General features: G+C 41.0%; 1 protein-coding gene across 2 annotated transcripts in view; it reads left to right on the forward strand.

Annotated features, from left to right (window-relative positions):
* The window catches only part of LOC146380590 (cadherin-10-like), a 72,935-nt gene that overhangs the window by 43,557 nt on the left and 15,798 nt on the right, over window positions 1-13,580 (forward strand). For both annotated transcript variants that reach the window (XM_084939789.1, XM_084939790.1), the window contains exons 5-7: window positions 2,234-2,401; window positions 4,501-4,688; window positions 12,221-12,474. In XM_084939789.1, coding sequence (XP_084795915.1) covers window positions 2,234-2,401; window positions 4,501-4,688; window positions 12,221-12,474 — 610 coding nt within the window. The remainder of the gene's footprint in view (window positions 1-2,233; window positions 2,402-4,500; window positions 4,689-12,220; window positions 12,475-13,580) is intronic.

Raw genomic sequence — 13,580 nt, forward strand, 5'->3', positions numbered from 1 at the left:
TTTAATTATCTGGCCTGTAGATGCATGAATCTAAGAGATGAAATATCATTAATTCAATACAGCTGATTCAGGCTGTTATTTTTAGACATGTTTCAGGTGAGAACTGTACTTTATTTAAAGATATATATTTATAGATATACCCAATTCACCCGTGGACACATTATTTTCTGTCATGTGAGAGCAAATGTACTCCTTAGAAAGTATTTATTACTCATGTTCATACTGTATCTATTACTGATGTTGTACATTTACCACATTAAATCACACTGAGTTATTTGAAAGGCCAAAGGCAGTCAGAAAAAATTAGTTTTCAAGTCTGTTCATCCGGCTTTTTGGCAGCGTGTGTCTCAAGTGGCCACTTGAGACTGGCTGCAAAAGTGAGCCATTCTCCATGGACTTTCATGTTAAAATTCCCAACTCTGTTAAAAGCATCTTCGTAGAAGCCTGATTTTGGCTTCTGTAGGAAAGGTGCACCTTCATAACAGCTGTACAGGGGGGATTTCCTTTATAAGTCACTGGCTGGAACTTTATTGAAGCATAATGTTTGCATATTTCGAGTTGTGGGTGCTTTACAGTTAGATCTGTAGCTGCTAGCTACAGATCTAACTAGCATCCATGCATGTAAGCATGCATGTAGCATGTAAGCTAGCATCCATGATTTCAATTCATAGAACAAGTGTTTTGGGAGTTTATGCTTTCGGTGCATTTTTTACCCAACTGTCTTCACTTCTTGTTCTTTTCTTCTTTTGGCAGCAAATTATCACTCACAGTTGATTCCAAAAAAACCAACGTCATAGCTGCTAAAATGCTAACACTTAGGCATTGAGGCATTGCCATGTGTTCATTAGTTTGTAAATGCTGCACTGCTATGTTGTTGCCAGAAGTGACCACATCTGAGTTCCAAGTTATCAGCCCACAGTAGCAAGCTTGTTTAACAAGGTGCATTCATAGACTTTATGGGTTCATTGCACAGACAGAGATATCTTGTCATTTGTGATAGTAGCATACAGCTAAAATACTACAGTTTTACTCATTTACAGACTTCTTGCCATGTGATTTTGCAGATAATTACTTCAATAGGCACCTACACCTCAATTAAAATGAAGCGGTCCAGCTCTGAGACTTGACGGAGAGCTCAAAGCCACGTGAAACATTCCTAACTTAAAGCAATAATTAAATGGAAATGGGAGAATTATTAAAGAAAATCTAACAGTGCACCTGTCACAAAGGGAGGTATTATCTGTTGGGATATAAAAAGGATTTTGTAGCAGGGTAGACATGATCATTTCTGCTGTAAAGTTAGGCATTTTAACATGGGAGTCTATGGGGATTGACTCACTTTAGAAAGCATCCTCAAGTGGCCACTAGAGGAACTGCCGTTTCTGGCAATTTAGCATTATTTAATGATATTTTGCTTAGCGTAGAAAAAAACGAATTTTGCAATCACAACTAAGTAGCTGCAGCTGGTGGTTTGGGGCTATTTAATGTAGCTATTGTTCAGTTTTGTGACTGATTAATCAATTTACTAACTGCTTATTATTTTTGCTTCAGTGTTCATATTCTACACTTTAGAGTCCAGGCATGCTTTTATCTTTTCATACTTGTTTTCTTTTCTCTCTATGCCAGCGTGTACGATTACCTGGAATACTGTATGAATAGAGCATGTCAATTTATGTATTTTTGCAGATTTTCTCACACAAAAAAACCCTGTCATTAAAAAGAAGCAGGTTTAAATTGCTTTTCGCTCTGATGTTATGTTCCCACTCTGTCAAAAGTTTGCTGTAAAAGCCGTAAAAGTGAGTAGTGACCGGAGTTGAAGGGTGAACGAGGTCACCGGGTCCTCTTGTACCGAGCGCACCTCAGAAAATGCTTTCAGTTATAGACGGTGAAGAGGAAAATGGGCAAACGAGCTGCTGATTATGCAGCAGCGACTTGTTTCTCTCTAAGCAAATAAACATAAGTGGGTAAACTTTTCAGAGTTTGGAGCATTTTTAAAACTCTGGTTTTCATCCAGATTTTTGCGTTGTTATTGTCTTCCTGATTCCCCCTAGTTTTTTAAAATCAAAGCTGGACTGATTTTAATGTCATAAAATAACAGATAATCAGAGGAAGACAGAAAATAATGAGTTGGATGAAGCTACAGATTGCCTGCTCTGATCAAATGCACGCTATTCTCTTTGTAAATCTACATTTTTCATTTTTTGGTTGGTTTTTTTTTTTTTGCTCTCCTCAGGCCTGATCAAGACAGCCCTGCCTGGCATGGACAGGGAAGTCAAAGAAAACTACCAGGTTGTGATCCAGGCTAAAGACATGGCCGGACAGATGGGCGGGCTCTCAGGAACCACAACGGTCAGCATCACCCTCTCAGACGTGAACGACAACCCACCACGCTTCACCAAGAGTGAGTACAGCCCTTCTGGTGGACTTGTGCATGCACACACACAGTGACCAATCCTCAGCTCATGAGAACCACTTGTCAGTGTGAGCCGATGCCAAGCAGGCAGCCCCCATCTGGTGTCAGTTTCAAAATGAATTTGGATTATTGCAGGGAGCTCTGGGTTTTGTGCGACTAAGGCGGGCCTCTTAAAGGCAGCGAATAATTAAATATAGAGCCATATGACAGAGCGAAGGGTCCTGCAAAGTGCATCAGATCAGCCCTGTAATCCCTATTAAATGAAGAGAGTACATTCACTGGGTTTTATCTCCCCTGCTCTTCCTCTCTTTTTGTCTATCTCTTGCTATTAAGTCTTCTGCTGCCTTTTTACTCCATAAAACCACTGTTCTCAATTTAGTGCTCAAACTGTCCTTGGTGCATTTTTCTCCTCTTTTTGTTACACTCGCACTCATCAATCGCTCACTCACTCGTCTTTACTCCTTACGTACTCTCTTTTCACATACTCTCTCCCGTTCTTCCTCTCCCTCCCTCTTTGCTCTCGTTGCATCTGGCAAATAAATGGCGAAGGGAGCCAGATCAGATTGACAGATTACCGATGTTGTCGTGTCCCTCGCTCCCCCCACGCGTTTCACTGTACGGTGGGTGACGCGTGCGCACAGCCGCGAAACGCAAGGCAAACACGCGCCTGCGGAACTCCCACCAGCTCCGGGGGTGGTGGCAGTGGTGGTGGGGTGGCAGCTGCTGTCATTTCAAACCCCTCCACCAATGAATGAAGAGCGAGAGGAGGGAGGGAGGGAGACGGATACGACGGGGATGGCGAAGGTGACAGGAGGGGAAAGAAAGGGGAAGAAAGAGGAAGAGTGAAGCGGACGGCAGAAAGACAGCCTGTGATAGAGGCGAGGGGGGGTGGAGGGGTGGGGGTCGTGGGTAGATTGAAAGAGGAAGAAAGAGGAAGAGATATTGTAATGGGACACCCAGAGGAGGTAGAGTGTCAGGAAGCGATATCATTGTTGTCTGCCGGAGTGATGCCTCTTCTTTTCCACCCAATGCTAAATACCTGTTAGCCCAGGGAAACCTTCTAGTGGTGCAGTGTGTGTGTGTTTGGAGGCAAGTGTCAGCGTCACAGAGACCTGCCGACTCAGGCGTTGCCAAAACACTGTCAGCATGTTTTATTAGTGTGTCACTGCTGTTTGTCTCTGCAGGCTGTGTGTATATCACCCTCGCTCCCCTCCCGCAGTCCAGCTATTTATTTAAGCATACGAGATGCAACCGAGGCCGCCGCGGCCGACAGGCAGCCATCAATTTATCCCCCCTCAAACCCAGAAATCATCTCAGAAAATAAGTGTGGGTTGGGGGGAGGGAGAAGAAGAAGAAGAAGCAATTAATTTATGTTGAGCAAATTGTCCCAGAATTTATGTTACATCCTAAACTTGAAGTGGTGAGTCAATACGGCTTGTAGCAACCTACGTGAAAGGCCAAACGTCTGTTTTGGAGCTGAAATATGTTTCGGCACATATGAGATGTCTTTCCGCAGCTAATCTACAAATGTAGCAGCACTAAATCCAACACTCCTTCTGACACGCTCTCTCTCCTCGGCTGGCTTTTACACTGCTGCTCTCTGATTGGCTCTGACTCACTTTCTTCCTGACCTGCTCTCTTGTATTCCTGCTCTCTGACTCACCCACTTACACTCTTTCTTTTTTCACTAACAAGGCCGTAAAAAATACTCACGTTATGACGCTCGTCGGGCTGTCAGGGGTGGCGCTTGCTTCTTTTGTGTCCGGCGCGTCGTGTGTGACTGTGTGTGTGTGCGGTTTGTTTTAAATCGATCCCGGGGTGCGTTTTAGGGGTGTTGTAATTGCTTTTCGATTAGACTTGAGGAGATCTTAAAAAAGAGTCGCTAATTCACCACTTATATGAATTGCATCTTTGTGTGGGAAAAAAATTGAAATCTGGCATGAAAAGAAACACCAAGGGCATGGCCTTGGTTTTTGCAGTCCTACTGCCACACACACACTTTCAAGCCTTCTCTTTTTTTTTTTTTCTGAACAGCTTCAGTGTTGCTCCGATTAACCAGATCTTTTCATCTCATAAACTCTTTGCAGCCCTCTATGAGTTCAGGGTACCCGAGTCCATCGAGGTTGGGTCTGCGGTGGGAGTGATCCGAGCCATGGACGCGGATATCGGCCAGAATGCGGAGATGGACTACCGGATTATTGGGAGCGATGGGCCTGGGATGTTTGAGATCACCACCAATAGGAGCACACAGGAGGGTGTCATTTTGCTGAGGAAGGTCAGGCACTCTCTAAGGGGAGGTTTTATGGAATCACATGAGCAGTTTTAACACTTTCACTTTGATTTATTCGCCAAAAAAATCCAAATTGTGTCTTCAAGATTATGAAAGCAGCTTGATAGAAATACTGATATGGTTATTATGTTACAGCTTTTACAGCAGCAAGAATCATAAGCAACAGGCGCTGCTTTGTTATCTTTTTGCCCTGGGTTTCGCCTGTCAGGCTGCAATGACTCTGTGATTGGTGGAGAACTATATGAGCCTCAGGCTTCCTCAGAGGCAGCCCCGCAGATACAAACCAGGAAAAAATTCTGGGAAATATTTCTGTCTTCTGCATATTTTCCACTAGAGAAATGCTTTAAAATACATGTTTATTTACAGTAAAATTTTGTTGACACGAGAGACGTGCATGCACAGGCTGCACAACGACTTCACTCATGCTATATGCATTACTTCATGTGTGCACAAGACTAGCGATATCTCTGCCAACGTGCAGCTGTGACTGTATGTGCTGTGCAAACATTGTGTAAATGTTCTCCTAAAAGTGCCCTAAAACTAATAAAAGATGAGATATTAATACAATTAAACTTATAACCTTTACTTTTTATCTTTTGTAATACATTACACAAGCACAACAGGAAAATCAAACATAATATAACAAATGAAACACATTCATAAAATTCAGCTTACATACTCAACAGCATTATGATTTCTTATGATTGCGAGCTTTCACTGTTATTGGCATCACCTAATTAAAAGCCTTATGGTGCATGTTGTGGTGAAGCAGTGCTATAGAAATAAACTGAAGTAAAACTGAATTATAATGAATAGAATTATCACCTTAAAATCATAAATGACATTTTTTTACACAATTTATAACCTTGACATCTCTAATATAATTTGTTCTTGTTGGAGACTTTTTAAGGATTTTATTCATTTTGTTTAGCAGGAACATTTTAAAAAAAATCTTTGGTTGAAAACTTTTAAAGAATTGGCTAAAAACTTTTCAAATTCAAGAATTTACTTAGAAGTGTTTTGTACTTTTTCTTTAACCTCCTAGGACCTGGCAACCCAAAATCACATTTTGGGTTGTCTAGACCAAATTACTACATTTTGCTCTACAAGGGCCTGATATCCACTTAAGCTTGGCAAACACTGCGATTTTTTTCAGTCGTGTTATTCAGCTTCTGCTCAAACTGCACGATTGACTCGCAGGTGTTAGAAGTTCATAGGTCATGATGCAGGGTCTCACACTATGCAGCCCGATGCTCTGATGCGACCTGAGTGCTCACACTGCGCGTCCATAACATGAAGGTTATAACGGAAAATCTGTCACTCGCTCTCCCTCTCTGTCTTTCACTCACACAGACTCACACCACCATCAACTTTGCTAAAATGCTAATGAAAAACATTGATCAGGCAGCTGTGATTGAGCAGCAATGTCCATCCAATTATTTTCACGGTTGTTGTGGTCGTGATAATTTTGTGAGGCCACATCGAAAAGGCTCGGATGAGCTTTCCAAAGTTCTACAAGTTGTGCCTCCATCGCTTGTGTCCAGATCACACGCTGCACTGTCTTTTCACTTTCATTTCTGTGTTTGCGCGTGCGCAGTGTGAGAGGCCGCGGTGACCCCCTCACGACAGGATTTCAAACAGGTTTGATTTTCTTATGACCAAATGATTGATGATCGGGAGCTGGTCGTGAGGTGTTAATCGCTTCTCGTTACCCCACGTATACTACATGATGCACGACACACGATGAAGGCGAAACTCGGGCCGATCCCCAAAACGGTCGCACGACTGAAAAATCGGCTCAAAATGAGCCAGAAATGGCACCGTGTATGCCCAGCATTACGAGGACATTATACTGCCACTGGTCTATTGAAATTTTAAACAAATATGCTCATATGTGGATCTCATTTTTCTCAGAGACAAAAATTAGCTAAAAAAAAAATCTGGTAATTCTTTGTTTTTACGTTCATCAGGTGCCAATCAGCCCAAATATCAAAGAGAAATTAAAAATGCATGCCATGGAAGAGTTTGGGTCTTAGGAGGTTAAAGAACATGCACGGTGAATTTAGAGAAATAAGTTTAAAAAAAACACACTTTGCAAACGTATCTAACATTCTGTTCATGCTTTTTTGAGTTGGTTTTTTTTTGGATAGTTTTCTAATGTTAGCAATGCTTACACCAATAACTTTCTTTCTTTCAAAGCTAGCATTCTTGCACCTGTACAGAAGGTGATCAGATCTCACTGTCCTCTAACACAGCAAACACGTCACGTTTCACTTGTTTGTTTATAACTTCCCGTCACAGACGGAGGGATGCTGCTGGCTGGTGACGGGTCGCTACGTAGAACCAGCTGAATAATTAATGTTTTTGACTGGACTCGACTTGACTAGCGAGGACGGCAACATCTGGTTGACTAATCGGACACAGGTTTACAATAAAAGCCAATTAAATGCTTTTACTGTGAAACAGGGAAGAGTTAGGCTGATTGCCATTGAAGCTGGGTTGATGTCTTGTGTGGAATTGCAGGACTCTGCTGAAAAATGCAATATACTGAATGAACTGAAGTGGACTTATTGTTTTCATGGCTGTATAAGATATATATAAGACATTAGTTTCAAGTAAGGAGGTCAGTGAATGGCAAGTAACCCCTGTGAAGCTGATCTAAACACTCAGTTTCATAGTTTTTAACCTTAGCCATTAAAAGCCGATGGGGTATTGTCATGACTCCATCGGGTCACCAAGAGTTTGAATCTTGGTGACGTTGACCTCCTTCCTGTGAGTACAGGGTACAGAAGGTTAAACTGTCTGGCAGCCAATCAGAAGAAAGTCCACCTACTGTAACAAGAGGAGTTAAAACAGCTTGTTGCAGACTGAGAATGAATTTAGAGTCTGTGTGTAAGATACTGTTTTGAGCTGTGAATACAAATCTCCTCTAGTAGTGACCAAGGACAAACTGACGGAGCTAGAAATGATCGAAACACAGACTTTCAGTTCTTTCACCACATGCAGGACTCACTCCCTCAGTGTAACCGAAAGGATAGACAACACAATAAGCAGCGCTCGATAAAGGGAAAAAAACAAACTTTATTTCCATACGCAGCTAGGAGACGGACAGCAGAGTTATTAGATATCCACTTCCACTTCCCCACACTTCCACTACATATGTTTTCAGTGAGATTCATTCTTCCCCTCAGCTGAGACCAAAGCAGAAATATTGATGCTGAGTATGGATTGCAGCATTCTGCTTGTGGTGTGTTTGATGTATTCAACAGTATCTGGCAGTTGCCTTATCAAGCACCCTCTCTGCAGCCTTCGATCGATCGCTTCCATCATGCCATCATTAAGTGCTGGATGACATAATTGCCCTTTGTAGTGGATGTGGTGTGCAGGCACACTGTGTGTGGGGACTAAGCATGCCCTAATTTTGAACATACTAATTAAATGGGCTTGTCATCCCATCTCTGATTGTACCGGCCCTTCAAAGGAACATATTCCTCCAGTGGACATGCGGTCCCCCTCCCCGGCTTGGCACCAAACAGTGAAAATCAATGACTCATAATATGTTACTATTCACAGTTTCAGAAAACAGCTCGTTCCATCTGGATTCCTTTTTCCAAGCTTTCACTGGCTGTTCCCAACAATCGCAGACCCGGCGTCCTTTTATATGTACAGTAGGCAGCCGGTGAGAGAGCTCACTCTGATCCAGCTGCTCCAGCTCAGCACTGGGCGCACACTCATTAAAATGCACCGCTCCCCAATTATTTCCATCAATGAGGGGATACCTTTGCTGGCTACAACTTCAAAAATAAAAAGTTCAGACAGGGAACCTAAAAGAGAAAAGCTAACAGCGGAAAAAAAACCATTAGAACCGCAAAGGAATCAGGCTCCTAATCATCATGCACAGTCCATAAATTATAGGCTGCAACAGCAGTGTACAGTAGATGCAAGAAGATCAGGGTTCGTGCGTAAAAGCAACTAAGCTGTGTTCTTTTATGTGTACAAATAGATAGAAATGAAAGTATGGCAACAGGAAAAAAAGATGTAGTGTGAGTATTGTATAGGGAAAAAGTGCAACGACAAACTGAAGCTCATCATCTGTGTTCTTCAATAGAATGGCTATGATGAAAGGACTTTATGCCCCTGTTTCAGTTGATTTGAATCTTTTTATAATCATCCCTATTAACCTTTTAACCTTAACACTCCCTCATAAAGTCTGGGATAAAAGCCGGGAGGAGGGGCATGCTTGAAATTGGAGATGAAGCGGAATAATTTTGACAAACGAGTGATTTTTTTGCATCAGTATCTGCCTTTTTTCCCCCCTTCGTTCCTTGGCACATATTCCAGCAGTGATTATTTCCCATTTTGAGATAGTTTGCAGTAATCATGCCTTCAGCTGTGTCCCAGAAGCTTTTTTACCTTAACTCACCTTATTACCTTAACATCACCGAGTGGCTGACAGCTTTCTTGTGGAGACTTTCCAGTAAAAGTCCTCCTCATCGTCCTTCGTTTCTCTTCTGTTATTAACCTGCCTGCTTGCTCAAGGCTCCAGATAAGAGTAGGAGATGCTACTGCACTAACATTAAGTGAATGGATTGCTTCCGATCCATATTCACATACAGGAGTTGATTAAAAAAAAAAGACCAGAGGCATTGTCATATTTTTAAAAGGTTATAGCGGGTTTTCAAAATGCATTTTACCTGGGGGAGAAATGTTTGTGTTGTAACTACTGAGACAGGTGCACTTTGCAGGTATACAAGGCTGAAAACATCAAAACTTTTAAAGTTTGATCCAAATACACTGAATCTGTCTTCCAAGTGACTCTGTTGGCATCAGGATGGTGATAAAATGGCAATAAGACAATCAGTCTGCGATTGAATGGGGTCAGGTTGCCAATTATATGCCTACATCTTTTTCTGATAACACAGCAATTAACTGATAAATCGCAAATCTGTTGTTGCCTACACACAAAAAATGTACATTAGAAACATTAACTAGTTACTGTTCGAGCCACAGATTTGAAACAGAAATTCCTCCACAAAGAACAATGTAGTTTCTGCAGGATGGTGATTTAACTGCAAAATAACATAGACACTTAGCAACTTGCTTTAAGATTGTATTACAACCAGAATATTACCAATTCAGTATGACTCTACTACGAGTTGCACTCATCAGTTAGACTGACTTACTATAGATGGATCGCCAGGTGTTGTCAATCTGTCTGCATTTGTCAATTAAACAGCAACCATTTGCAAAGCTTCACCAATCGACAAGACGGGCCACAGTTGTTTGGAGACAGGTCTCAAAATCAAAAGTGGTTGCACAGAAGTTAAGCATGCAACACCCCCAGCTAGTCGCAATAAGTACTCCAACAGCAAAAAGAGTTCAGTGTAATAACAGCCATTGATTTTTCTCCTACTTGTAAGGAGGTTGCTGTCTGATTTTTACTCTAGTGTGACTGAGCCGTTATATAGACAGCTAAGTCACTGATAACCAGCTCACCCTGGTTTCACATTGCGTGAAGGCTCGGCTGAGACAGCCTGGTCAGCTGGCAGGAGCCAGTTTCTCTAGCAAGTCTCTTTGCTTGTGGTTGATCAAACTCTATCCGTGCTCTCTGGGACTTAAGATTGTGACATTGGTTCTTACTGTGCACTGGAGATGAACTCTAAGTTGGAAGACCACATAAATCAGAACTTGAATCAGGTGGAAAACTGGTTCATGTGTCACAACAGGATAAAGGATAAAAGTTGCCCGCTGCTTCCGGACTCTACGTTTTGAATCTTTGACATTGGTCTTTTGGCTGGTATGACTTTTGGTTTTTGGAGTTGGAAGTTACCTTATATGGATGATAAATCGAATGCTACATTACAGCCTAATGCTAGCTAGCTTGGTTACCAAACAGCATTCACTTTCATAAACTGTACAGGTGCAGTGCCCGGGCACATATATTGTGTAGATATTGCCATGTAAATAAAATACGATTTCAATCAGCAAACTTGAAGCACAGATTCCTGGGATGTGTGGAACCATAGGACAACACACCTGTTAGTCTGTGTAGCCATGCTACGGCCATGGATGAGTTAAAGAAAAAATCAACCCACTTGTTATGAAGGAGCAAATCTTTCATAACAGGGAATGAACGTCCTTTTAAGATGGTTGTGACTGAGCTAACCAACAAGGACAAGGATGTGTATTCAGGAAGGTGGAATTGGACTATCTGTCCTCCCACTGGAGACCCAGTCGTTTATTCGTCTGTTATTTATAGTATGTTGTATTTAATTTAAGAATGTAGGGGTGAAGTACGACCACTACGACCATAAATAAAATCAAATTCTTAGGGAAACTTTGGTTGTCAAGTCTAAGCACAACTTCCAAGTCTCTCAAGAATATCCAGCATCCCTGTCTTTGAAACTTGTAAAATGGCTTTTAAAGAGTTTACACAGCATAATAACATTAATGTTGCCACATTAGTCTAGAAGATCATACTATATGATACTATATTAAAACGAACCCTATAATATATATCATCTATAATTGACTGAGACAGGACTCTCTTCCAGACACTCTAAACCAAGGCACAATGTACATTTCAAATTCCTTTAATTTTAAATATGTTTATATTGTCTATTCTGTAAAATAGTCAGATGTCTATTCATATTAATGTACAGAATTCACCTGCTTGCTGCTACTACTGCACATTCACCCAATGTATATACTATTTATATAGGAGCGTGTCAGGTTACATTTCACTGTGTGTTATACTTGTATAACTATGCATGTGACAAATAAAGAACCTTGAAACTTGAAACCTAATCTTAAACCTATACATTAGAAATGTAGATGTTTCTCTGCATTTTAATTCTTTTTCACCAAATTCCTACCATTCACTATCACTGTAATAATCTGGTATGTTGATCTGAGAAACAGCATCACAATGAACAGATGTCACCCAGCAAACTTCTGTGCACAGCTGTGATTGATTGTTTCATAGAGCCGCGCTGTGCCGAGCATCAGGAAATCAAACTGAAAAGCAAAGCGCAAACATGTAAGGAGTTGATAATAAAAAAAATTAAAAAACTTTGTTCTTGTTTGTGTTATAAGGCAGACTGTAATCAGAGTTCCAGTCTTAAAACATGAATCCTGTCATTAGCCAGACCGTGTTGTTGTCATGTTTGTTTTCCACTGAAATGCCACATCAGTCATATTATGCAGCAGCGCTTAGGCAGACGTCCACGAGAGCACAGCTGTGATGTGTGCAGCAGCCCGTGTTTGTCCATCAACAATCTTGTTAGTGTCCTTGAATGTGACACTAAGACCCTTTACATGCCCTCATTAGATACTCTGGAAAAGCTGTTTTTTATTCATTAAGCTGGCAGTCGCACCTAAAATAAAATGTGACAAATTATAGAACCTGTTCATGCACACAAATGTAAAGTAAATATTAGCACTTTAAGCTGTAATTAGTGGAATTGGTGCTTCTTCTTCTTCTTCTTCTTCATGCCTCTTCTGTCTCTGTTTTGCAGCCTTTGGACTATGAAAGGAAGCGGCAGTACAGTCTTCGTGTCCAGGTGGAAAACGTCCACATCAACCCCCGCTTCTACTCGAAGGGCCCCTTCAGGGACGAGGCCACCATCAAGATCATCGTTGAGGACGTGGATGAGCCGCCCGTGTTTGAGCGTGCCAGCTATGTAATGGAGGTGAAAGAAGACGCGCCCAAGAACACCGCCATCGGCTCCGTCAGCGCGTCTGATCCGGATGACAAAAACAGCCTCGTCAGGTAAATGAACCAAGCTGCATCTCCAGTTTTCTTTTTATTTCACAGCTTAGCTCTTTTTCAAAATTTGCTGCTGTGTGATCTTTCCGAACGCACTTCAAGGCAGCTATTGATTTCTATTCAAAAGCCAATAAAAAGGCTGAGCATGATAGCTCATTCAAGCACCACTTAATTGCTTTTGTTGGAGATTTCAGTAACATCTGAGCAAGTTGAGGACCGCTCATCAGTCTTCGTTAACAGTACAACTACTGGGAGTTGGAGAACTGACAAAATTAGCTTTTAAGATTTAGTTTGGGGATTATGTTGGCTTTACAAGTCATTTAGATGATTTAATTACAGATTGTAAAGGCAAAACATACTTTAAAATATACAACTAAACAAAAGGTACAATAACTAACCCATCTAAATAATTGAATTAATAAACAAGAAGAACATTAGGGAAAAGTTAAAAACAATTTTTGGATAACCAGCAAGCCACCCAGCTCTCCCTAGCTCTCGATCGAGCAGATGTCATATCCAAATGTGTGTAAACATTATGTGTTTCTAATATTTTATATGGATTTGTATGTCATTTTAGGAGATGTGATCAAAGTCTTTTATTTTAGCAATGCTAAATGATTGAAAATGTGTCAAAAAGCCTTCTCTGAGCCAAGTTTCTTCCTGTTACAAGGTAGTTTTTCCTCCCCACTTTAACTGATTCTTGGGGTTTTCGCCAGAATACTGTAGAGTCTTTACCTTACAGTGTAAAGCACCTTGAGGAGAACTATTGTGATTTGGTGTTATATAAATAAACCTGAAGTGAAATTAATAAGTTAATAAATGAAGTGCATAAAATTTAATTTCTGTTTGTGCAAACATGAATCAAAGTTAATGCATCCAGAAAACTGAAACTACAGCATGCGTGGGCTCTAAATGAGCATAACTGCTGCTGAAAGAAGTAAAAATTTGGATTCTGTTTTATCTCATATACAATGACTAAATGTTAGCAAAAGAAGAAAAAGAAGTCTTATGCCCTTAGATTGGATTTTCAGGTCCCAATTATCTTTAAGACTGTTTGAAAAATCAATAAACACAACTCATTTAACAAAGTTGTATACCCCAGTGGTTAG

Source organism: Perissodus microlepis, chromosome 9 (assembly GCF_051167445.1).
Source record: "Perissodus microlepis isolate ML-2025 ecotype Zambia chromosome 9, ASM5116744v1, whole genome shotgun sequence".
In the NCBI taxonomy this organism is placed as follows: domain Eukaryota; kingdom Metazoa; phylum Chordata; class Actinopteri; order Cichliformes; family Cichlidae; genus Perissodus; species Perissodus microlepis.